This window comes from Heterocephalus glaber, unplaced genomic scaffold, assembly GCF_053883595.1.
Source record: "Heterocephalus glaber isolate CG9 unplaced genomic scaffold, H.glaber_assembly_v1.0 deba00001481, whole genome shotgun sequence".
Taxonomy (NCBI): Eukaryota; Metazoa; Chordata; class Mammalia; order Rodentia; family Bathyergidae; genus Heterocephalus; species Heterocephalus glaber.
The window spans coordinates 33,608,647-33,634,383 of record NW_028258317.1 but is presented as its reverse complement, the minus strand read 5'-3'; the positions used below and the strand labels follow the sequence as shown (position 1 = coordinate 33,634,383).

The window sequence follows — 25,737 nt, the reverse complement described above, 5'->3', positions numbered from 1 at the left end:
ATGTATGTGTATGGGGTGCAATATGATGTTCTCACATATTATACAGTTTAGAAAGAGTAAATCAACCTAATTAGCACATTCCTTCAGTGATTCTTTAGTTGAAGTGTTATTAAAAGGATTATAACAGGAAATAATCTAACTCAAGATTAAGCTTTCTTACCACTGTAGAAAATACATTAGATTTCTATTGCCACTGTCTCCCACGTCTTCTCCTGAGCGGTTTTGATAGGTAAGGAAGTGTTGACTGATTCTCTGCCAAATTCTTTTCACTAGTCCTCAGTAGTGGCTGTCAGTATGTTAATGTTCCACACCCAGGAAATTTCTTACTTAACTGGTGAAAAATTATTTGGCAGAACTGTTTTCTAAACCATGACAATTATGGAAGATTTTAAGTGGCATCTTTTGTCACAGTCGAAAATGTAAGAAGAAATGTGCCACATTGTTCACATGTAATTGAAAAGGAGCAAGTAGTGGAACAAGTACTGGCAAAGAATCAGTTTTCTTCAGCAAGTCTTTTTAAGCATTTAATAGTCCTGACCTGGAGGTTCTTATTTGTTTCCATATTTTCCAGTTTCAAACCCCAGAATTGTGAAGTATTTTATTGGACAGCCCTAGCAATTTAAAACTGAAATTCTTTCCAATGATTCTGGTAGACAGCTTCCTGGAACTCAGTGAATGAAACTGTATTTATATGGTTCTCTTCACTCACTTTGAAGACTTCTTTATTGCCTAATAAAGGAGAAAGATCAAATAAGCTCTGGTGATTGCTGAGCTTGGGCAGGAGCTGAGTGCAGGGGAAAGGCTGTAGCTTCTTTCCTCTTAAACAAATGCCTCAATGTTCAGATGGTTGTGTTTTTACCCCCAGTTTCCACGATAATTAAATTGAATAATCATTACTTCCAGTCAAAAACAAATGTGCTTTGAAAACACTATTTATGGTCCCACGGTTACACTCTTGGTTACAAGTCAAGCCTGGAACTTTATGAGCAGGTGGAAAAACTAGATGCAGTAATGATATATAAATATCCAAATACCTTTATCTTTAAGAGTCTAACCATTCTACTGACCAACTAGAAGTATAAAATGGAAAGTCCAGAATGTATGTGGAATTTATTAATTTTAAGTGTTTTCGGAAGAGATTGATTTAGAAATAAGATTTGGATATTTGATGTACAGTTGATCTCTACCTGTCGGAATTGCCTTTGTATAAGACTTACATACATTGTTTATCCTTTATGTCTAAGGGAGGGTAGTTACTAAAATTTCTTTGGTCTTTTAGTGTTATCAGTTGATCACATTTACCTACAGTTATGTCACTATGCCAAGGTAATATATTTACACCTAAAATGTTAGAGTTGAAAATTCCAAAGTGGTGAAAGTATGCTTGGGTTATATGGTCCATATGATGCCCAGATACAATAACAAACTATTTCAATATATGGGACTTGCATATTTTCAAGTCATTGTTTGGCAGTAACATTTTATTGTATTATCAACTTTGATCTTTCACCAAAATATAGCCCTCATGATTATATATATGTTTAATCATTTTTTTCTGAAACTGACCAAAGATGTGCAAGATTAACAAATAGACTTTAAATCATTTTTGGGTTATAGAGCCAGTCAGGGTAATTTTATTGTTTCTGTAATCTCAAAAGATGAAATATGATAGACACAAAAGTAACCTTTCACCTAGCATAGGCAACAACCAGAAGGAACTGGTTAGTAAGTTAGTCTGTAGTCAGTGGCTTTGTTTCCCCAAGCTGTCATCGAATATCATGCAACGATTATGCTATTCTGGGAGATATAAACACAGAAAATCCCATTTTCTGGAAGACTGAAAGTGAGCCCAACCTACTCAGGTCTGTGTCCTGTGTCCCACTATCGCCTCCTTGTTATATTTTAATTTCCTACATGTGAATTGGTGGTGTGATCCAGGAGGTATGAGGAAGCACAGCAGCCTTAAACCTGAACTGATTTATAACATTTAACTCTTAGATGTTAAAACCCATATGAAAATCTAGCTGAGTGCCTATTGCTTCTTTTTCCTTAGGAGTCGTCTCCCGTTTAGCTTCTGTCAAGAGGGTAAAACTGGATCCTAACATAGTATACTTAAACATGGGTTCTCTGTCAGTTTGAAAAGCGTTTCAGGGCATATTTTAGCCCTCGTGGCCGGAAGGTGCAGTGCTTACAGCTCCTTCCACAGCCCCCACTCCCAGGAAGCCCCTCCCCTAGCTCACCCTATAGGAATCTATGGTGTTGACCTCAGGGCTGCCCTCCACACACACCTAATTACCACAGAGCCTCTGTCTTGGGTTCCCTACCAGCCAGGGCCCACTTGAGGAAGCTGACTCCACACACACAATCAAACCCGCAGAGAATCCACACAAAGTGTTGCAGAGACTTGCTTTATAATGCCTTAGGTTATGGTTTAGCAGCTCTGGGAAGCTTCTTAATCTCAGCCCTTAACCACCCTCTAGGTGATTTCTATCTTTAGCTATGACTGATGGTTTGTGGTAATGTAAATTTATGTTTTAGGTATCTAAGAAAGATTACTGGTGTCCTTTTAAAAACTTAATCCTTACCACCCCCTTCTCCTAAGTCTTAGCAAGGCCAGTGGAAACAGATCACATTCCTCACAACCTGTAGTCACACACCTGAATGAAGCACTTTGCCTTTTTTTAGGGTGAGGGTTGATACAGGGTCTCATTGTGTAGTCCAGACTGGCCTTAAGCACTCGAAGATCCTACTGTTTCAGCCTCCCAAGCACTGGGATTACAGGTGTGTGCCACTATGTCCAACATGAATCAAGTACTTCCAAGTAAAGTAAGCCACTTCAAGTAAGTAAGGCATGTGACAAATTCTGTGGTCACTTCCTACCTCAGATCATCAACCCAATTTTGTACGGTTTTTAACATCTGAATAAAGCCAAAATATATCTTATTCCAGAGCAACATTTAGAAATGTTTAATAGAACCAAGCAGGCAAATGAGTAGAAAACTTAATTTCATGAATTTCAAGTGGCTCATTCAGCTATAAGCAAGAGATGATCCACAGCAAAATCACAGGGTATGATGGAGAGACTAGAATGAGTAGTGTAAGTGTCAAACATCCCACCCTACTTCAGTCAGCTTTTCCATCACTGAGACAAAATATCCAAAGTACACAGCGTAAAAGAGGAGAGGTTTGCTGGCAGTTTCAGTCCCAGAGCAGCTGGCTCTGAGGCAGGTATACCATGGTCCGGGGTTGTGGAAGAGGAAAGTATCAGCTGCTTGGTTCATGGTAGCCAGAAAGAGTGGCAAGGGAAGGAGGCCACAGAAGAAGGGGTGAAGGACCAGGCAGACCTTCCCAGGCCATGCTTCCATGACCCACCCAGACACACCTACAAGTGTGTACTACAAATCCCTAGGCATAATCCAGAGCAAGTCAGGTTGAAACTTCTTTGCTCTAACTGCCACATTCCCAACTTCTACTGCTACCACCACCACCACCACCACCACCACCACCACCACCATTGCTGCTACTTCTCCTCCTCCTCCTTCTATTTGTTTGCTTTTTTTTTTTTTTTTTGAGACAGGGTCTCACTATGTAGATCGAGGTGGCCTTCCACTCACTGTGTAACCCAGAGTGGCCTTGAACTCAAACTTGTGGTGAGCCTCCTGCCTCTGCCTCACCAGTCTTCACACCCAGCTTTTACCCCATTTCAACTTGCTATGCAAACACATCTCCTGAAACCATACTTAATCTCCAAATAAAGACTATAGCAACTTCGTAATTTTAGCTACCATATTAAAATTACTCTGCTTACAACCAGAAAGGCAATGCTCCATTCCAATAAAGTCTTAAAAGTTCCAGCATTTTTGGAAAGTTCAAGTTTCAAGGCAAACTCTTAGTTATGAAGCTCTGAAAAATTAAAATCAAGTTGCATAATCCCAAGGTACAATGGCACAGGGTGAACATTCCCATTCCAAAAGGGAGAAAAGGAGAGATAGAAAATACCTGGCCCAGAACAAGACTGAAACCCAGCCAGACAAACATGAGTCCTGTAGCTCCATATCTGGTGTCCTGGACACATGGGGTGAAGTGTGAGTTCTAAAGGACGTGGGTAGCACCATCTCTGTGGCCTTGCCTACTGCAGCACGCAGCCTCTGTCTTGGGCTGGCTCCACTCATGGCCTGCAGCTCTCAAAGCAGACACCCCATGTTTCTGGCCTCTCTGACTTTCTGAGGTCTCCACTGCACCTTTGGCTTCATTCCCGCAGCTTTTTGCACTGCCCTCTCAGGGGCTCCTCACCTGGCCTCTCAGGCTTTCCTTTGAATCTGGTAGGAAGCTTCCCTGTTCCCACAACTCTTGCATTCTGCATGCTAGCAAAACCCGCATCGTGTGGATGATGCCAAGAACTAGTGTGAGCAGAAGCAGTAGCCAGGGCTCCTTGGACCATGGCTTGTTCAGACTCTGAGTGCTTGGATAGTTGAGCACAGTGAAATGATTCCTGAGAACCCAATTCCCTAGGAAGCCCTTGTGAAGCAGAGTTCTCAAAGACTGGCTTCTCCATAGAAAGGTTGGCCCTTTTGAACCCTTGATCCTGCAGTGGTTGGGATCTTGCTGATTCCTGCCATTCTCTCATGGAGTCTTTCTCCATTGTGCCCATACAGAGGTAATTGGTTTCTTTTTCATGATACTGATACCTTTAGCAACCACATTTCCTTTGGCTTCAACTTTACATGTGGTTCCTTTGGGGGCAAAATTTAAGTTTTTAATGATGTTTTGTTCTGTTCTTTTTCTTCATTGTCACTATATATCTGGCTAAAATCAGCCAGCAGTACTCATGCTACAGTCCGAATGTTAGGCTATCTTGAGATTTTCTCCACCAGATTAATAAACTTGCCATCCTTAATCTCAGTTTCCTCCACAGTCTCAAGAACTAGAAGAAGTCTAGATAAATTTTCCCCCAGAATGTAATATACATGCCCTGTAGTCCAACTACCAGTGTAGCCCTTGTTCCCAACTGAAACAAACCTTGCTTTCACTGTGTGCATTGCTGCCACACCCGGTCTCCTGAGTTCCAATCAGAATCATCCATCCAGAACTGATCATGGAATCCCAAGGCATCTCTAGCCTACATCTCCAAATTTTTCTAAATTCTGCCCCCAAACCAATTCTGAAAGCTTCTGAACCATACTGCCAGGTATAGTCACAGCAATGACCCCATTTTCCTGATACAAATTTTCTGTATTTGTCAGCTTTCTTATTGCTTGGACGCAAAACCAGCATCCACAATTTAAATGACAGAAGGTTCTATTTGCTCATGGCTTCAATACATGATCAGTTGGCTCTGGGCAGAGACAGCATGGCAAAAGTGTGTGACAGAGCAGAGCTGCTCAGTTCATGGTGCAGATGGACCACAAAGCTATGCCTCCATGACCACCCAGACCCACCTAGATATGTGCTCTCCCAGTCCCTGCCCAGGAAGATCCCAAAACCACTCAAGTGGAACTCTACCCTAACTGCCACATATTCTTAACTGGCCACCACAAATATAAATTCAAATTTGAAGCTATAAAGCAAAACTAGGGAAAAGAAAATCTAAAGAATATCATCATGGCCTCAAGGTAAATGCTGTGATTTATTAAGAACAAAAATTGATTTATCAAACCTAGAAGGAGAAAACTATATTGATTTGGATTTTCTAGCTTCGGAAAGTCGCTTTTTAAATCTTGGTCTTTCTGAGGAACCCAGGCCAAGGTAACATCAATGTAAGAAGTCTTGTCCCATGGAGTGGGACAGAGAATGGAGGAGCAGCAGGATGACGAGAGGGGGTCAGTTTTATTACATTAGCTATTTGATGGAGCAATGCAGGATGTGAAAACAAGAATGTCTGCACAGAGAGTCAGAGCGTCTGTGAGAACTATATACAGATACCTAACTATAGATAGATATCTTTAGATATAGGTATCTTTATATACACAACTGTGTGTGGCTGAAAGAAAATTAGCAAAAATGTCTTGTCACGTCTCTTCCCTTAAACTGAACTCTGTTTGAGATGATTCCAGACAAATGTCTAGGTTATTTCTGAAGCTCTCCAGGGAAGCAAATATGACAGCCTCTTAGTATTTTTAAATGGTAATATGGTTAGTGCTAAGGGCACAGCCTCTCTCAGCTTCGCCATTTAGTGACTACGTGACCTTAGGGAAGTCTTTTCACCCTTCTAAGTCTCAGTTTCCCTTTCTATAAAGTGAGGCTGTGGAGTTGTGGAAGAAACTGAGGGCTGTGTGTTTAGCTCTTAGACATGGTACCTGGCTATTGATGGATATGCTGCAGAAGTTGGCTAGTGGTATTAGCACTGCAGACAGCAGAATGAAAGGTTAGTCAATGCATGACCCTTTTCAGTGTTTCCTTGCTCTATGAGGTCCCCACAAGGGTCCTTCAGATCGCCTCAGAAGACCTGCCGAGCAGCCCTGCACTGCAAGGTAACTGCTGAATGACCTGTTTTGCTAGAGCCAGTGCCAACACATGCATGTGTCCACAGGAAGATTGTTCTTCATGATTATAGTGATTATATATTTTATTCTCTTCATTCCAACTTCCAAAGCTGCCCTAAGTTGCCAAAGAAGCGAACCAGAATCAGAAGGAAATGGCCATTGTTAGAGGGCTGAATGCAAGGCTCAGGAGCACAGCAGTTTATAGAATGTCAGATGAGATCAAAATACAACTTTGGGCTTGGAAACAGCCCAAGTGCCATCAACTGGAAACTGGATAAAGAAGATGTGGGTTTTTTATAAAATGGAGTACTACTCAGCCATAAAGAACGAGAAACTAGAGTCATTTACAGCTAAATGGATGCATATTGAGGCCATACTCTTAAGTGAAATAAATAAGACACATATGTGTAAATACCAAAGTTTCTCTAGTGTAAGAAACTGAGAGTGTAAATAAGGACTAAAAGGATTAATAACTAATAATTGATACTTTGAAATAGGAAAAGGTCCAAAGGGGTAGGGGTCGTGGGAGGGGAAGGGGAAAGGAAAGAATGGAAAGGGAAAATTATGAGAAAAGAAAAAAAAATGGAAACAAAGTATGTAAATAGGGAAGGGTTTAGGGGTGAAGGGTGCACAGGTAATGGGGAAAAAATGAGAACCAAGATACATCATGTACAAGTACAAGCACCCAAAGATAAATGTAAATGTATAGCTAAAATGCACCAATAAAAAAATTTAAGAAAAAAAAATACGGCTTTGGGCCTGTCTTCCTGATACAACAGCCTGTTGATTAAAATGTAATGAAACATAATGAAAGAGCATCATGGGGCTCTGATTTTTGTCTTGAGTAGTTGTTGTTCTAATTGGTTTTGTTGTTGTGTGTCTCCTTGTGTTCCACTCCAAATTATTACCTTTCAGCAGCAGTGGCTATATAATGGGGGAGTTGGGCAGGGAGTAGTGTCTTGCTACATATTCAAGGCTGGCCTTGAACTCATGGTGTAGCCCAGGCTGGCCTCAAACTTGCAGCAAACCTCCTGCTTTAGCCTCCTGGGGTGTGTGCCACCCCACCCAGCTGATTTGGTGGCATTTTAAGAAGCATCTCAATAGTATTGTTGGAAGCCTGTCTTCAAGGGAGTCTCTCAGGTGGCATGGTTATAGAAGCCACACACTTATAAGTACTTCTTTCCCAGATCAAATGATGCTGTGGGGGGGGGGGGGTGCTGGGGACTGAGCCCAAAAGCTCGTGCGTGCTAGGCAAGTTCACCACTGAGCCACAATACCCACTCCTAAATTGAGTGATATTTGGTGAGATCGGCAGTCCCAGGCTTCAAACTGCCACCTCTCCCATGGGCAAGAGTCCTACCACTCACAGAGACCCCCCACGGCTCCCTGTCTGCACCTTGTCACCCCCACGCTGGCCCACTCTGCACTCTGGCCTGACAATGTGATTTGTGCCCAGGTGTCCAGGAGGCTGTGGTGAGCTGCCTGAACAAAGAGACTCGGGAGCGTGCTGATATGACCCTGTGTGTGACCAGCCGCCGGCCCCCACAGCACCTGAAACCATGCAACTTGGACCCCTGCCCGGGAAGGTAAGGGATGCACTGTCTGCCTTGCCTGCCAGGAGCATAAGCAGGGCTTGGTGCCTCTTTCTACGGGCAAGACTGGAACACTTATTGTTACCCAATATTTTGAAAACCAATTAGCATCACTTCAAACTTTTAGTCAAATCCACTTAAATTTAATTGAAACCAGAGCTTTGGAATTCCAGCCCAATCGATGGTCATGCACAGAGTGCAAAAGACTCCATGCACTGAAGTGTGCCTTGTGGTATGGCTGGAATGTACACGTGCCTCTCTGTTCCTTTCCCCTAAAGGAAGAGGAACTTACCACTGACCTTATGGTCTGTGCCACCTTTAGCCTATGTCCCAAGCCTTCGCACCATAATAATGAATTGGCTTATGAATTACAGGGTATAAAGAACTGAAGCATCTGGGTGGTATAATTGACCCACTGTGAAATCTGTATGCACACAGCATGCAGATTCATTACAGCATGCTCTAGGGTGTGTGTGTATCATTCCACATGCATAAAATCAATTAGAGCATTTCATTGTTCAGCCTTGCCTGGGCCTCATTATTGCCCAACTTTGGGTCTTAGTTAATCAATCCAATCATTACTTCAGTCCACACAATTTTATGGTGTCTTGAGAAATTTGCCTTTTAGATTCTTTTTTGAGCAAATCACATGTATGATTCTAGTTTGGAAGCGAGATATTTAAAGAAGCAAAGCCAGACTTTCAACTCTGCTGATGGGCTGACGAATGTGTCTGGATAAGGTCATATCCTACATATGAGAGGAATGCTGTTTCTCAGAGACATTTCCCTCTCTCCAGCGTGTACCATAGAAGAAGCACTGCATCACTGTCGGCCATGCGTCATAGTGTGCTGGTCAAACCGATGCACTGCTTGTCTGCCTTCATTTGGGACCTAGAGAAGGCGGGTGACAGGTCGTCTTCAGTCAAATGCTGGCATAATCCTACAATGATGCTTCTGGTGGTCACCAGAGGTAGCTCATATACTGATTTGAATGGTGAACTTGGGCTTTCTCCTTCAAATACAGGAATGGAGAAGACCACTAGTGCCACATTCTCCAAGGCAATCTGAAATCAGCCACTGCTTGGAGTAACACCCCACTCATAAAAATACCAGCCAGTAAGCAGGGTCAAGAGCTAGACCCAGCAAAGTTTGAATCCAGTAAATGGAATCCCAAGTAGCTTTCTTTTCTGTCCTTGACCCACGTGGTCCTGAACTTAAGTTCTCCAGCTTAGTGAGCCTGAGACCTAAATGCATGGATGAGGACACACATTTTCCTGTTCATTTATAGCCCCCTCCTGCCCCATGCAGAAGCAGTGGATTTGGCATGGACAGCCAGCAAGGCCTTTGATGAGATCAACAGGTCTGGCTTCTCATCCTACCTCTTTCCAGCCAGCTGTGTAGCCTTCTGCAAGCTGACCGTTCCCTCTGTTTCCACAATAGCAGAATGGACTGATTGTGTACAGATCATCTGAGGTCACAATGTCCTCCTCAAATATCCTGTGATTTTTTATTAATCTTTACAAAGAAGAATCAGACAGCTACTCCTGCTTCTTTGTGCTAATAACTGCTGCCATTTATATTCTGTTTGTTACTGTCCCCTGAAAAGCAAGCAAAAGGATCTTCCTAACGTGACTTGTAATAACATGAAAATACTATGTTGAGCTGAGGTGATGCTTTCAGAACCTGGGACTGGCTGGAAGCTGCTGGAGTTTGTGGTCACTAAATCTACCCCTTCCTTGAGTGGCAAAATGAATATGATACAAGGTGTTCTTTCCCACCCTCAATGCATGATTATGGTTAAATTAGATAACCCTAATTTATTCTGAGACATTCTTATTGACTCATAGACAAAGACCGTGTTGCACTCACAATATTGCATTTGCTCCAGAGAATTCCAGTTCTCTGATTTCCTGGTAGCCAACTGTTGGATTCACAGGCAAGTCCTCTCACAGCCAAAGATTTCTTGGGTCAGCACTTGAGAGTTGAGCACTTGTAGAATGATGCCAAGTAAAACAGTAAGGAGTCCAGAGTGCAGAGGCTGCTCGGACTTGTTCTCTCCACCTCCCACCCAACAGCCAAGGAGATTTCCATCTTAGAACAGAGAGGCATATTATAGCAGTGCTTCTGCGGTGGAATGCTTCAGGACAACATCGGGAAAGTCTCTTTCTTCTCTACTTGGTGTAAGTCACACACAGAAGAGACAGTATTTAGGTCAGAGCACAGTACAGTGTGGTTTCCTGTATGTCTTGGATCCAGTTGGGAGTCATTCAGATCTTCCGCTCACATTTCTTGTTCCACGTGGTGCAGTGTTATCTGTCTTCTGTTGAACTCAGGTTTCTGTGTCTTCTGCTGAACCAAGATTTCTGAACGTGGTCTTTTGGGCTCTTGTCTATGCTGACATCCATGTGTTAGTTAGTTAGTTAGTTATTTTGGTACCAGGGATCGAACTCGGATCCTTGTGTTTGCGAGGCAGGTGGCGGAACCACTAAGCTAAATCCCCGGCCCTCCATGTGTTTTTTAAAAAGAACAAAAACTAGGGGAAAGGAAAGAAGGGAAAGGAAAAATGATGAGAAATGGAAAAAATGGAAACAAAGTCTTTGTAAATAGGGAAGGGTGGAGGGGTGAAGGGAGGGCTAGAAATGGGGAAAAAATAAGAACCAAGATGCTTCATGTAAAGATACAAGTTCCCAATGAGAAATATAAATATGTTGTATACCTAAAATGTACCAATAAAAGAATTTAAGTAATACAAAAATAAAAAACAAAAACATACTGTTTTCTGCAGGGCATACAGAAATGTTGCCATCTTGGCTTATGTTTCTGAGAGGCAGCCCTGGTTGAGGGAGTCGCTTCCCCAGCAGTTCTCAGTTCTACTGAGTGCCAGTGGGGAAGCCACTTTCTCCTTGCATGTGGTCAGTTATCCGATCAATGGCCCATGCTGGAGACCCCACAGGGTAAGTCCTGTCTTCGGGAGCAGCCTTTCTAAGATTCAGCTTGCCTTCTCTGATTTACACTGTGCAAAGCTGCACTTGTATTAGAAACACATGTTTGGCTTTCATCAGGTTTGAGCAGTTACTTTCTTATACCTGGTTCTTCACAACAGGAAGGGTGTGTCCTCAAGCTGAAGTTGTTCTACTTTTTTCCAACATGTGTGTATAAATGCGTGTGGGCGGGTGTACAATGCTTACATTTTTTAGGGCATTCTCCATTGAAGAGGCTAAATTTTAAAGTCTTTACTTTCAACTCTATGTCTTAATTCTCCTCTCAATATCCCTAGCATCTAGGAATTAACACAAGCAGGTGCTTATGAAGCATTTAATAAATGTGTATGAAGGAAGAGGCCCTGTTTATAAGTTGCAGTTTAGACCATATTATTAATGAAAGCTGAAAGAACATGTGCTCTCTCTCTTCTCCATCTCCTTTGTCTCCTCTCTCCCATCTTCTACATGATGCTGAACGTACTATTCTTGGATTCCTTTCCTTAAGCCAAAGGCTTTAAATATGAAGTTAAAATACAAATTCCCTTAGAATCATAACCCTTTGTATTATCAGCTATATACAGCAATGTATCCCCAAAGTAGGAAAGCAAGGGCAAGCTTTAATGCAGGGGAGAGAGCAGCTGGAGATGGACTAACCTGTTAGCACTCCAGGAAGTAGTGTGACTTTGAGGAAGGGTGGAAAATAGTGTATGGAAGGCAGATGTTAATCCATTCTTAACTTTGCCCAAAATTGGCCACAAGAAATTAGGAACATTTTTGCTTGTGAGCCACCAATGAGAGTTTTCCTTCCAAGTTGATAACAATGACAGTATCATTACAAGGAGGAGAAATCCTTTCGTGCACCTTTACCACTGTCTGGTAATTTGTGTCCAAAATCCACACCACCCTGCTAACCCTTCCATGCTGTTTTAGACTGGATCAGGGGAGAAATGTCCAAAAAGAGGTTGTTAGGGTTTGTCATTAGGAAAGAAGTCAGCCTCCCATTCCCAAAAAGAAAGTTTTCTAAGTGCTCTAATAATGTAAGTAATACATGAAGGGTCTCACTCTTTAAACCCCCAGCACTGAAGAAATAGTAAAAACAGAAAGGCACTGCTCCCTTTCATCAGCATGCTCTGCCCTTCAGTCCCGCCATCCCCGGGAGATTGCTGCAGCAGACAGTGTGCATACAAGCTTCCTGTGAGTTTATATACACACACGAACATATACAAATGTGTAAGGATTTTCCCTTCTATATTTATGAGATCTCATTGCATATATTGTTGGCAGCTTGAATTTTCATTTCATAATATGCACTTAAGATCTTTTATATCCATAGGGCCCTCAAAATTAAAGAGCTGACAGACTTGTGATCAAATCCTGTTCTATCATTCTTAGCTGTCAAGTCTTCAAGGCCATACATCTTTCTGGATTATGATTTTACTCACCTCTGCAATTGGATCATGGTCATCACTCAGGGAAAAAAAAATCATTGTCTTCTTTTATTTTTTGATGAGAAATACTTCTATTTTAAAAGAAATAGAATTTGATTGGATTTTGTTTTCAACATATTTTTTCAGTGCTGGGACCAACTAAATCTTAATAATTAACATAACTATCTCCCTGGTTTATAACAGCAGTGACATGAACAGCCCAAGGAAAACCAGAAAACAGTATCTTTAAAAAGTGTGTGACTGTTATTAATTATAAACATTTGATAGCCTGGCCAGTGTGTGTTGAAAAGATTTGGTAAATGTATCTGAAGAAGGGGAATGAAGTAAGCAATGAAAGCCAGATGGCTGAAAATGAAGGAAATTCCAGGCAATTTCTGAAGCTTTGTTCTAACATACTTTTTAAACTAAACTTTTATTTCTGTGCAGTAGAGAACAGCTGAGTGGTGCAGAATAGATGAGCAGTGAGAGGCAAGAAAGCTCATCGTTCCAGGGGCAGTACTAGGGTTCAGCCATCCTCACACCCCCTGCCCCACCACAGCTTCATTCTCTTTGCTCAGACCTAGGATAGTTCCAAGAACCAGCAAGAACCATGAAGAAGTCTTTGAATCTCTGTTGAAAAGAGAGTTCAGAAGAATGTCTTGAAGGTCACAGTCCCCTCTTTAAAAGTGCACCTCAGAATGCCCATTTTATTGTGCAATAACAAAACCCATGCACACTAGCAGCACATGATTTCCAATTTCCAATTTTCTTTTTATTTAGCTCAAAATGGTTAGAGCAGAAGGTGTTGCCCTTTAACACAGCCATGTTTCATTAGTTGATGGAGTTTTGTGGGCACCCTTGCCTTTGACAACTTGTTTTAAAGGTTGCTGTGTCAACATGCTTGCTAAGAATTGGTTTATCATCTATACTCCCAGAGTTTCCATATGCTGCCTGTTGGCTCTGTTCATACTAACTTTTAAGTGCTTAAAGCAAAAGTGCACACACGCGCGTGCGCACACACACTAGCATCCATAGAAATTTAGAGCAAATTTGGAGGCCATATTCAAGTGTCTTTGGAGAATTAATGCTGTTTCTCCTATTCTTCTCCTTAGTAAATACAGGTACGTCTTATGCTAGCTTTCATTTTCTCCCACTGATGGGTAGGTTTTAAAGATGAACTTGCTTCTTATCTCTTTGGAATCATTGGCCCATGGGTATCTGTATTGTTTTTTTCACCAAAAACATGTTGGCCCGGGGATCAGAATTCTCTCAGCAGCATTTTGACAGCAAGAGTAAAAGTCATGCTTATGTTTACTTTGGGGATAAAATTGCTTTGCATGCATAGATTTAGTTGTTCCTTGGATCTAGGATAAAAACTAGGAGTTTTATTTCTGAATCCAGGGATTGGACCCGCCTTACCAACATGTTACCTGAAAGCATGTATGATACACCGTATAAAGATAGAAACATAAGCTTTGTAAAATTCATCCAGTTGAGTTCTAAGAGGGACACTTTCTTGATTTCTTAACATCTATGTAATTGAACAGCCCCTTAGACCACATAATTCTGCCTAGACTCTAGAAAAAGTCCTTAAACTATTGACTATCCTTCTACACAAAAATAAAAGCAGGGAGTATTTTCACATTTCTTTTTCATTTTTTAATGTAGTGAGTGTCTTCATGTCTAGTAGTCTGCTTGTATTTGGAAATGACTAGCAGACAAAACCCCATCCTAAAGAGATTAACAGACTCCAAAGTAATACCTGTTATAAACAGGGCAAAAACAAAGTTCTGTGAGCCTTGAGGCTAAGTGGAAGGCTCCTAGAGGAGGAAGCAGGGGTGTGGAAAGGCCAAATTTGCTTAAAGAAAGTTGACACTGGCTGCTCGTCAAAGACAGCTGAAGTACTAATGGTGACAGGCTTTCATGTTTTCTCATGTAGTCAGCAGTGTGAGCTATGTGATCTGAACCATGATATTTTTTCATTGAAAAAACAGTGTCCTCTTGTCCAGGGGATGTTAATCTCAACCAATTCAAGATGTGTTGGCTCAGCCCATCACCTGACAGAAGGCAAGATCCCTTAGAAAGGGCTCCATAAGGGGAGTCATGAAGGTCCAACTGTCTGATCACCGAGATCCTTCTGTCAAAAATCAGCTGAGGGTTCTTTTGCTCAATTAGGATGGAAATCACAAATAGGCAAAATGAGGCTTCCTTAGTCTTAGCAGCTCTCAGCTTCAGTGTCATCAGCCCTCTTTGCTGCTCTTTTAGTAGGCAGAGCCAGCAGCCCCTGGCAGCTCTTCCAGCAGACAAGCTAATAGCTCCCAGCAGCCGTCCATTGCTCTCCCTTCCTCTCTGGCTGCTGGCCACCCTCAGTGTTATCAGCCCCAGCTCTTTCAGCACTGGCAGGCTTCAGTGTTAACAGATCTTACTGCAACCAACTCAGCCTGCTCTAAAGACAGAAATCACAAATGTGCAACATAAAACCATCCAAAAGAGGCCTTATTAGGTCTTATGCTACAGCACAAGGGGAAGCAGTAAACAGACAGATCAAATAAGAGTGAGAAGAGAGCTTCTCATTTAGACAGCAAGGGTGGGCTCACACATGAGCACAGTATCCTCCTGGCTGACCAAGCCTTCTGATTAGCTGTGCCAGCCTGTACTGGCATCCTAGGCCTTCTGTCAGGTGCAAAGAAGGAGCTGCTCATGGACTACAGTGGGCACATCTGAAGCAACTGCAGAGGGCCAGAATCTCATGAAGCTGTGGGACGGGGACAAAATCATCGGGATGGTCCCAAGACTAAAATGCTGCAGCCAAATCAAAGTCTCACAGAGAAATCACAGAACACTGGAGGTAGCCGTGGCCAGAACAGTTTCCTGAGCTCTGCAAGGCAGCTAGGGCAGCCATGGTTGTCATAGAATTAAAAGTACTTTGGGGGAGTATTGGACCCTCCTTCTGTCTCACTTCTAGTTCCCAATATTCTGTGATTCTTTGAAGACAAGGATTATTAGCTATAGAATCAAAACTTCAAGAAAGAAACAAAAAATTGTTCTGTTAGGAAAATACCTGATTCCATTTTTTCCCTTTTCTCATATTTTTTCCTTTCCCTTCTTTCTCTTGCCCCTCTCAGTTCCCCTTTCCCTTTAGACCTTTTATTTCTATTTCGAATTTAAGACACAAAAATAAATCCTCTACCTGTCATAAAACAGGATCTGGCTTTGATTATAAATTAAAGAACCCTGAGAAGTTTAGAGAGAGCAAGACTTAAGTTTCTGTAAGAAACACTCAGGTGAAAGCAAAGAATGGTTCAGTGTTTAAATGGTGAATGTTTTCTCAATATCTTAGTAGTGTGTGTTTGTGTGGAAAAGGATATGAAATATTCTGCATTCCTCTATTTACCATTTTATGCTCTTTATTCTAGGCTTTCAAGGTAACTAGAATTTCTCTTTAATCACCATTCAGCAAATATTTATTGAATGTCTCCTTTGTGCTGGGATACAGTAATGGGCAAAACCTACTTTATTTTCTGAAGTGGAGAAAAGCAGAATCTGGGGATGTACTCGCTTTGTATATTTGGCATGGTCATTGTTTTTGTTTGGTTTTTTTTGGGGGGGGGGGGTTGATGGGGAGGGAGAATGCTGGGAATTGAATCCTAGGCCTCATACACATTAAGGACATTCTGTATCCATGAGCTACATTCCCAGCCCCATGTGTTTTTTTTTAAAACCCTGGGTGTACTATATGCTGCCATTCTCAAGATAGTTATTAAACTAAACAACCTCATGCATTCTTTGCTGAAGCAGTAGCTGATATACTGCACTAGTCAACAATCTTATACTCATAAGCGTTCTGAGGATGGAAGTACCACCACCAGATAGCTTTTTCCTATGGATATGGTGATAAAACATTGGAGCTTTACAGTTCAAAAATCTTCCAGCTTAGAAATCTACCAACAGAATTGGAGTGGAACCTAAATAAATTTTTTAACTTCTTAAATTTTTTGCATTTACCTACAATCTAGTATTTCTAAAGACCTGAAGTAACAATCTCAGAACAGCCAAAGCTTTGAAATGCTTACTATTGTTACCTAAGTGTACACAATGCCTTCATTGGAAAATTTGAGCAGGCCTCATGCACAATGTGAGATGAAGAGCTTTTCTGTTGACCTTAGGGTTAAAGACATATCGTGTTATGATGTTCCTTCCACTGGAAAACAAAGAACTAGGAGAAAGCCTTGAGAAAGAGACAGAAAAAAGATGTTTAAGCACCATAAAAATGAAAGAATGAAAAGAGAAAGCTCTGATTTGTGCCCATGATCTGGGGGATGCAGTTCAGAAACAGTGCATCCTTCTAAAAATACTATTCCTGTCATGGTGCCAGCCCTGGGTACAACATTTCTTAGATTATCTGCCACAACTGCAGAAAAAACTGTCACAAAACAGAGCCCAACTGATGACTGACTCTCCCGTGGCAAATCTGTAGTCTTCCTTCACTCATCTTTATCACCCCCTACTTTTCTTCATCATTTTGTTTAATTATCTCCACCTGAGGCTGTAGTGAATTTGGTGAGTGTGTTGATGACACAAAGGTAAAATGGTTGCTATTGGATTAACACCACTCCTACACACATTAGATGCTCATTGCTTTCTCACAGGGCTTTGAATTGTCCTTGGATAGTTACTGTCCTTAGGCCTCTCCAGACACAGACATGGGCCATAGGCTGCATGCAAGAACAGCGGAAGCTGGTGCGCCCTGTGCAGCTTCCTGCTATGGCTGGGCCCTTCGTGGTGGACACAGACACCTTTTCAGCTGCTGGAGGAGCAACCATGTGATTCAAAGAGCCAGAAAGTTTCCTCCCCCAGGCTGGCCCAAGCTTAGCACTTATTCCGCTACCTGTTTTGGTGATGCATACCTAAGCCATGTTTGCTTTACAGATGCGTGTGCCTCTGGGAAAGGTAGTTCACTAGCATCTCAGTGTGGTTTTTTCTTTACCAGATACCATTTTCTCCTAACAGGAGGAAACTTGGCAGCACTTGAGAATGAGGAATGTCAGGAGAATAAGAACCAAGAGTAGCCTTGCAATGTCAAAGCTAAATGTTGCTTACCAAGAAGAGAAAACTGTATGAAATGGAAATCGTGATGCTTTGAGGTCAGAAAGATATAAACTGTCTTGTTTTCTTTGTGGCCTTGAACTGGCTCCTTAACCTTTGTTAGTCTTGGTTATCTTTGTCTGTAAAATGAGAATAATTATTCCAATCACAAAGAGGAGTTGTAAAAATGATCTCTTATGTAAAGTACTCAGCTGATTCCTACCCCATGTAATAGACACTAAAAGAAATAGGAACCTACCAGCTCTCTTAGTTTTCTATTCAGGAATCCATAAAAAAAACCTTCATGTTTAATTTATACTCATGTTAGTTTTCTTAAACTAGTTAATGTGAGATCAAAGTAAAGAGAGACTATGGATAGAATCTAACTTCAAACCAGCTTTTTTCCTTGAAACATCTGGTTTTCTGCCAGATCTCTTATGTAGTTCTAGAATAGGAATCAGGGCAGCTGGTCTCCATGGGGCCCACCAAGCTTGCAAAAGATAGAACTTGTTGGATACTTTCCATGTGCCTCTTATGCCTAATCCAATAAGTAATAGTAAGGTGATGAAATGAGGGTAAAGGACACAGAGTCCAAATATTCTTTAAAAAATTCATATCCTATGTGACATGACTGAAGGAAATAAAGCCCTTGGGCAAGTAAGGAGTGAGCCTGAAAGGGAGCAGAGGTGTCCCAATAGTCAGAAAACTCTGTGATAAGTCAGGACAAGACCTAGAAGCTTATATAAATTGTGTTGTTCCTGGCTCTCTCCACATGCTTGTAAAAGACAAGGGGGAAAAGGAGAAGGAAAGAAGGGACAAGGGAAGGAAAGAAGGGAAATCCAGCTCAGGTACAGGTAAGCTACAGACCATTCAGCCCCTGTAGCCACACCAACCTTCACAGGCCATCTTTAACCAAGACCTGGTTTCCCTAATAGCTTGCATTTATTTGAAGCATCGGCACGGTGGCCATCATAGTAATGTTGCCCACAGTTTTATGAAGATGATACTATTCTATCTTAACTCAACAACTGAGGAATCTGTCTTTAGAGAGATATACAGCTGGCCAGGTGCAAATTTGGCATGTTTGATTCCAAAGCAGTCACTAAGGGCTTGAGGTTCAGTCTTTCCTTTGGTCAGTGTTTGTGGTTCCACCCATCACCCCATCTGTCACCTGCCCTGCTCCAAGCACTAGCCTTAGGCACACCACAACAAAAAAGAGCCAGTCCTAGTCTTCTAGTAGCTAATACCCTGTGAAGATCACAAACAAGTTAACGAGGTCTTCATTCTTCATCTTCAGTGGAGAGCCTTTTTCTTATAGGCTGAGTTACCACAAGTGGAACCTGGTTCTTGGAGAAAGATGGCATTTTAAGGGGTAGAGTAAAAAATTCATTAGAGCACACGCTTCATAGGACAAAGCCAAGCACCTATTAATGGAACATGCTAAAAGATGATCAAATAGATCTAAGGAATGCCTTAAAACTCAACATGAGTCATTAGATAATTCCTTTCCTAAAAGGAATGCTTCTTACAAAGAAATGCTAGGTCTTCCGAAGAGCTGCAGCCTGGGCTTATACGTCCGGAAGACCAGAGGGCTGTCTTGGTGCTTCAGATCTGTGTTCTGCCACAATCAATAACCACTGGCCTAGTGTAAAGTTCCCTGATGATCTGTTCACATTATAAATTAGCACCACCCATGCTCACTGAGCACATGCATGTGTGTGTGTGTTACACACACACACTTTTCCCAGTGCAAACCTGGGTCCTTGCCTCCTTTTCAGTGCCATTCTCTTTTCAGACTCTTAATACTTTGCCCCCACCCCAGAGGCTTATGTTCAATCACTTTGCCTTCTCACTACTCAAATTCTTGGCTGACCCTTCTCTACCTATTGTATAGCACCCCCCATATTCACTCAGTTTGACTCAACAAACACATAATGAAAACAAAACTATAGCTAAGCTATTTTACAAAGCTAATGTGTAAGTATCAATCCCCAGTCCTTTATTCCAGCCTTAAGAGGTTGGGCTTAAGACGTGCACAAATCAGGGTTATAATCTAGTTCATATAATTCATTAGCTATGTGGCTGGGGAGAGGTTATTTAACTTTTCAGAGCTTCAGTTTCTTCCTTTTTAACCCTGAGAGGGTTGTTGTGAGAATATGTATGTTAAGTACTTAGCATAGTATCTTGTGTTAAGTATGCTGTAAATAGTAACAGGTATTAGTTTTGGGTTCTGTGGGGGTTTTTAACATATATCTCCATAAGAAGTTGTCCTTGATTGGAGAATATGGATGATGTTTTTGTGTACTTTAGAAAATTGGGAGGTCCTATCTTTTTTTCTAAAGAGAGACAGGTTGTATTACAAAAGAAAAGGAGTGCCAAGTCTGATTCCAGAATGTCTATCCCCTGATTTTCCCCTGCTGTCTCTAGCCCTTGAGGGGGTGGCTATTTTCTGCTGATTAAGGGGAAATCCAGCTCAGTTCAGCAAATGTTTATTAAATTATTGTCGTGTTTCAGTTTCTGAACATACAAACAAGTCTAGGACATAGACCCTGAGTGAGGCATTAACAGCTTATTGAGAAGCCAATATAAAAACAGATCATAACATTATAAGTTTTAACAATCATATTAGATATTTAAACCAGTGTCTGGGAGCACTATGAGGAGTCACCTATCCCAGATCAGGGAAGGTAACCACGTAGCTGGGTCTCTTGTTCTTAAAGATGTCAAAGTATTTTTTTTCCTAAAAGTCAAATAAAACACATTGTTGATATACTACTTAGGTATTCCCCTGGATCCCAAAATCACATAGAGCAATTATTTTACCTTCCCTTCTGTCCCCTCTCAATCTCCCAGGTGAGCCTCAAAATGCTTGATTCTTCTGTGTAAGAGTCTCTCTGGTTATGCCTAGGGACCTGGTACATTTTTCTCTCTAACCATATAATACAATAACAGTTATTCCAACTGGTAAAAATAGATTAAATTAACATACTGTGAGTTTCATTGAACCTCTGTTCGTCAGGACATCAATAAATAAAACCTGATCATTTATAAGAGTACGTTTATCCATGTACTCTTCAAAATGCTATGCTACCTCACACAGCTCCAGTGGCTCAGGAGATAAGGAGAGACCTAGAAGACAGTGTTTGTGTGCATCTTCAGGCAATATTGGAAAACTGTGGTAGCAAGGGTACTTGGCTCAGGCAGTCCCAGTACCTTGACATCTTCCTCAGCTGTAAACCCAGCTGTCATGAGTTCTTCGATTAGAGACTTCGGCAAAGTTCTCCAAGTTCTGCGAAATTTAATGTTATGTAAATACAAGGTACTGAATTATTACTCTCTCCTTTTGTCTTTTAAGCCATCCTTTCCTCCCTTGCCACAGGAGATATTTCAAAGGGTTGAAATATCTATCTGATAAGCCTTACAAATGCTTGTTTATTATGCAGATGACATTGCAAGAGAGACTGCAATGCTATAGAGAAATCTAAGTTTGAGAAGTGATAGTCAAGTTGTTTTGAAATTTAAATAGTAAAGAAAGTGTCAAGAATTTATGCCCTATCCTTAGTCAACTGTCACATGGGCTGCTCCTTTGTTAATATTCAAAACACATGTGGGGCAGGTGTGGTGGCACACCCCTATGATTTCAGTACTCCAGGAACCTGAGGCAGGAGGATCAAGATCATAAATTCAAACCCAACCTAGACAGCTTAGCAACTTTGTAAGACCCTATCTCAAAATAAAAAATAAAAATGGGCTGGTACCAGGTGCAGTGGCACATGCCTATTATCCCAGCATTCTGAAAAGCTGAGGAAGGAGGATTGGAAATTCAAGGCCAGCCTGGGAAATTCAATAACTTCATGAGTCCCTGTCTCAAAAATTTAAAATAAATAAAAATGGCTGAAGATGTAGCCAGATGTGAAGGCCCTGGGTTTGATTCCCAGCACCACCAAAAATCATGGAGATGGAGGCCCAGGGCTGGGAATGTAGCTCAGCACAAAGGCCCTGGGTTCAATTCTCAGTACTGTAAAAAAACAAAAGTCTACGGAAGGAATCTGTATATTTCCAAATATGCCCAAGATGGTCTTTGAGATATTGAATTAAAATTCTTATGATGGAAAATAAAATTTATGTAACAAATGCACTCCCTGGGCAAATTCTCAGGAATTAAACAAAAATAATTTCTCTAGGCAACAGAGCCCCTCCCCTCCACCTCATCTACTACACTTTTTATGCCTCATCTCTCTCCCTAGAGGAGCAAGACAGCAAAATGAGAGAATGTAATGCCCAGAGCTTATACGCGCTAAGTTTCATCAAGCCATGAAAAAGTCACAGAAGGAAACTGTTATAGGCAAGGTGTTCATGAATGTAAAATCTACCACAACCAGACAGATACCATTTGTCACTGTTCTTGTGAGAAAAGCGGTGCCAGGATTCTGACATGGGGAGCAGCTGACACAGAGCCAGATGTTCTTCACAAGATGTGCCTCACTGCCAAGTTCACCTCTGCAGCCTTCTGGAACGGTAGGCCAGTGGTGTGCAGTTGGGGGCGAGAGAGCATGTAGGGCCTGGGAAAGGCTCTGCTTGTCTCCTTTTACCTGCCAGAATCTTCCACAAGCCTGAAGGTACATCTCGGGTGCACCTAGAAACACTGTATGAAAATGGACACTCTCGTGCACTTTTTTAGTTTAGTGGAAGTTGATGATACGACCTTCTCATGATGAAGCGAAATAAAACCACAAGGGGGTTGGACTGACCCTCCAATGATCTAGAAAAGAATAAGCGCTGTTTTCTAGCTCACCCTTGCATGTTTAACTCCTCCAGGAAGGTGGTTCTGCAGAATAAGGTTGGCAAAAGTCAAACTGCTTTTCACCACACATGGCCTTGCTGCAGCTGTGTATTAAACAGGTATACAATGTAATTCAGTGGATTCGATTCTTCTCTCAACATAAAGAAAAGTAGCATGTTGAAGTCTGATATACTTGGTGATAATAACTTCAGTTTTTTTCATCCTCAAATGTACAATGTTTCCTTTCCATTGTTTCTCCATCATGGGAAGCTCCAAGCCTATCCCAACATGAATGTCAGCTCCATAACTGCATATTTGCCACCTACCTTGTTTTAGAAGCCCCCAAACCCTTAGCAATGAACAGAGTAGTATCTACAATTAATGGATTTCTGAATATCAAATGTGCCCATTTGTTCACAAAGAGCTCTTTGTACCTGAAAAAACACATGAAACCTGTGGGCCTTCACCCCAAGTCCATACCCCATCCTCTAGGCCAGGTAATATCAATGGATCAAGTCATCTCACCAGTGAGTCCCCGGTGAGGAACACTGGGAATCCATATTTGTGGACTGAGAGGCACAATTCTATAACCCATTACTGGAAGCTGGTTCACTGATTCCTGGTGATTGAAGGGTTGGTCATGTCACATGAAGAATGGATGGACAATGAATTTCATCACTCTCCAATAGGTTCATCAGTACTCTTAATACTATCTGTTCAGAAAAATCACAGGACTTCATTCTTCATTCTTCATTCTCACAGGACTACACTCTAAAATGCTAGAAATTGAACTAATAAACTTGTACAGAATGTAAAATATTTGACAAATGACTCTTCCTTGATGCCTGAGTTATACAATCCTAGGTAATTTGGTCTAATTATCTTACTTTATCTTTGAGTAAAGAGAGCCCAAATGTATTTAGTGAATTATCCACTAAATAGATACTGGCTGGCAAAATTCAAACCAAAATTCTGAAAAGTGGATGTTTCTCATCTTTGAGCTTAGTGTTTATTATAAAAAGTATGATCCAAAAATCTACTATCATGAATCAGAATGTAACTCACTGAGCCAGACTTTCTGAGTTCAAATCCTGGCTCTGCCACTTATTGATTCTGTCCTCGAACAAGTCATTTAACCCCAATATGTCCTCATTTCTCTCTCCATAAGACAAGAGTGGTACAGTATCTGCCTCATAGGGGTTTTACTTATCAATGAGTTAATGTACATAAAGCACCTATGTGAGGACCTGATGTTTAAGGACAGGATCTATATGAGAGTTCTCTAGTCTGATGCACTAAAAGCAAACTCCAGTGACAGGATGGCCAGATAGTCACAGGTGGGCATAATATACTTGCACTAGAAGAAAGGATTGTCTTACCAAACTTCTGCAAAAAGTTTTTACTACTTCTCTGTATTTTAGTCTTTAATGTCATAAAAGTGAGTTGATTATAATGTGTGCAGCTAAGATGATGTCTGAGCTGAGCCACAAAAGCTGCATACATTCCAAAGATGTTCATGTCCATCAATACGGAAACCATTTCTTACTATTTGAGAATGAAGAGAGCAGGATAAATGTCAAACAGGAAATGAAAGAGGGAAAGAAAGTGATTGCATTCAGAGTTTCAGGATTTATTTTTCTATTAATGTAGTGCTATCTATTCAGAAAGATCATAGGGCTTCATTCGTTACACTATCAAGAATTAGAAATTGAGTTGACCTTAATAGAGCTTGGGGTCAAACCAGTGTCAACAGTTGTTCCCAAGCTCTATGGATTGACAATTATTCAGAATTCAGTTGTTGCAGTATCCTACTCTTTCTATTTTTTAGCTGGAAAAGTAAATAATATACTCGGGATCAGAGGGCAACTAGAGAATTCTCTGTGGCCTAAGAAATGTTGGGGTGAATGAAATTAAACTGTTATTTTAAGTGAGGAAAGAAATCAAAATTAAATAGAAAAGTAATTAATTTAACTTGGTCATATTAACAGCAATAATTTTAAGAATAATCATAAAAAAGGATAAGCCCAAAGATTTATTTTCCTGTTACTCTGTCACATGCATGAGAGATAATATTATAACAACAATGACAATAACAGTGAGGACACCCACCATGGAGCATTTTGCTTCAGGCACCCACACAAACTCGAGACTGGGAGCATCCGACACTTAGCATCAGCTCCCGAGTCCCTGACTGTGTGCCTTGAATTGAGTTGAAGTTACTTCAAATGGCATAGTGATAGCACCTACATCAGTGGTGGCAAACCTACAGCATGCGTGCCACAGCGTGCTGTCTGTAGCACTGAAAGTTCTAAAAGGCTCACCATCACTGACTCATACATTAGGGTTAAAATGAAGACTGGATGAGTTAACACCTGTGAAGTTCTTACTGCCCTGCCTAACACATAGCAAGCATACCATAACACTGGAAACTGCTGTACATGATTTTGGCCCAATCTTAAGATAAACAAGTTGATATTCAAAAAGGGTAACATGCCCGCGATTATGAAACACAAATAGAAGTAGGTTCTGACCCTGTATGTTGTAATCTAAAGTTCTGGGCCAGTCCAGTTCTTTGACATTCTGCTCACGCCTCCTCCTCGGTAAATATGACTGGAGGTTAGGGCAGTTCATCAGTGCTATCAGATCCAAGTGTGTTCAAAAATGATGTTTCAGGGATAAAAGTCATAGCAATAAATGAGCCACATAGATAATCAAAAACAAACGAAGGACTGAGTAAGCCAATATAAATCCTAGTAAGAACATTTCAGTTTATTCAGACTTCAGCCTGATAATCCCTTAGCTTGCCCTGAGATTAAAAAAAAACAAAAAAAGCACAGAAGAGTAAAACACATTCTGCTTAAAGAGATCTTTGGACCTAACTTGCAACATAATTTTAGGTCATTTTTATGTAGTGAAATATGAAAACATTTGTGAAAGGCTTCATTCTCAACCTCAAGGCTGCCATTCCCACATCCGACCTGCAGAACACAGGTAGAAATTGGGGCCTCCTGTCTTCAGAGAACTTGTGTGTGTCTCTGATATCTGTGTAGGTCAGTGTCTATGTGTATGTCTGTGTTTATGTTCATGAGTGTCTGTGTCTAACATCTGTGTTTGTGTATGTGTCCTAATATCTATACATGGGTATGGGTCTCTTAACATCTGGGTTTGTGTGTGTCCCAGTGTCTTTTATGTGTCTGTGTCTACCATTTGTTGTGTGTGTTGTCTGTTTGTGTCTATTTGTCTATGTGCATGTGTGTCTGTCTAATGTGTGTTTGTGTGTGTGTATGTCTGTGTCTAACGTGTGTGTGTGTGTGCGTGCACCCAGCACCGATGGAATTGATTATCCCCAGCAACAATTGCTAGTGCCTTCCTCTCCTTATCCTCACA

General features: G+C 41.2%; 1 protein-coding gene across 6 annotated transcripts in view; it reads left to right on the top strand.

Annotated features, from left to right (window-relative positions):
• Positions 1-25,737, top strand: part of Adamtsl1 (ADAMTS like 1) — a 1,037,009-nt gene that overhangs the window by 839,892 nt on the left and 171,380 nt on the right. For all 6 annotated transcript variants that reach the window (XM_087183424.1, XM_087183423.1, XM_087183422.1 and 3 more), the window contains one exon: positions 7,939-8,068. In XM_087183424.1, the coding sequence (XP_087039550.1) occupies positions 7,939-8,068 (130 nt within the window). The remainder of the gene's footprint in view (positions 1-7,938; positions 8,069-25,737) is intronic.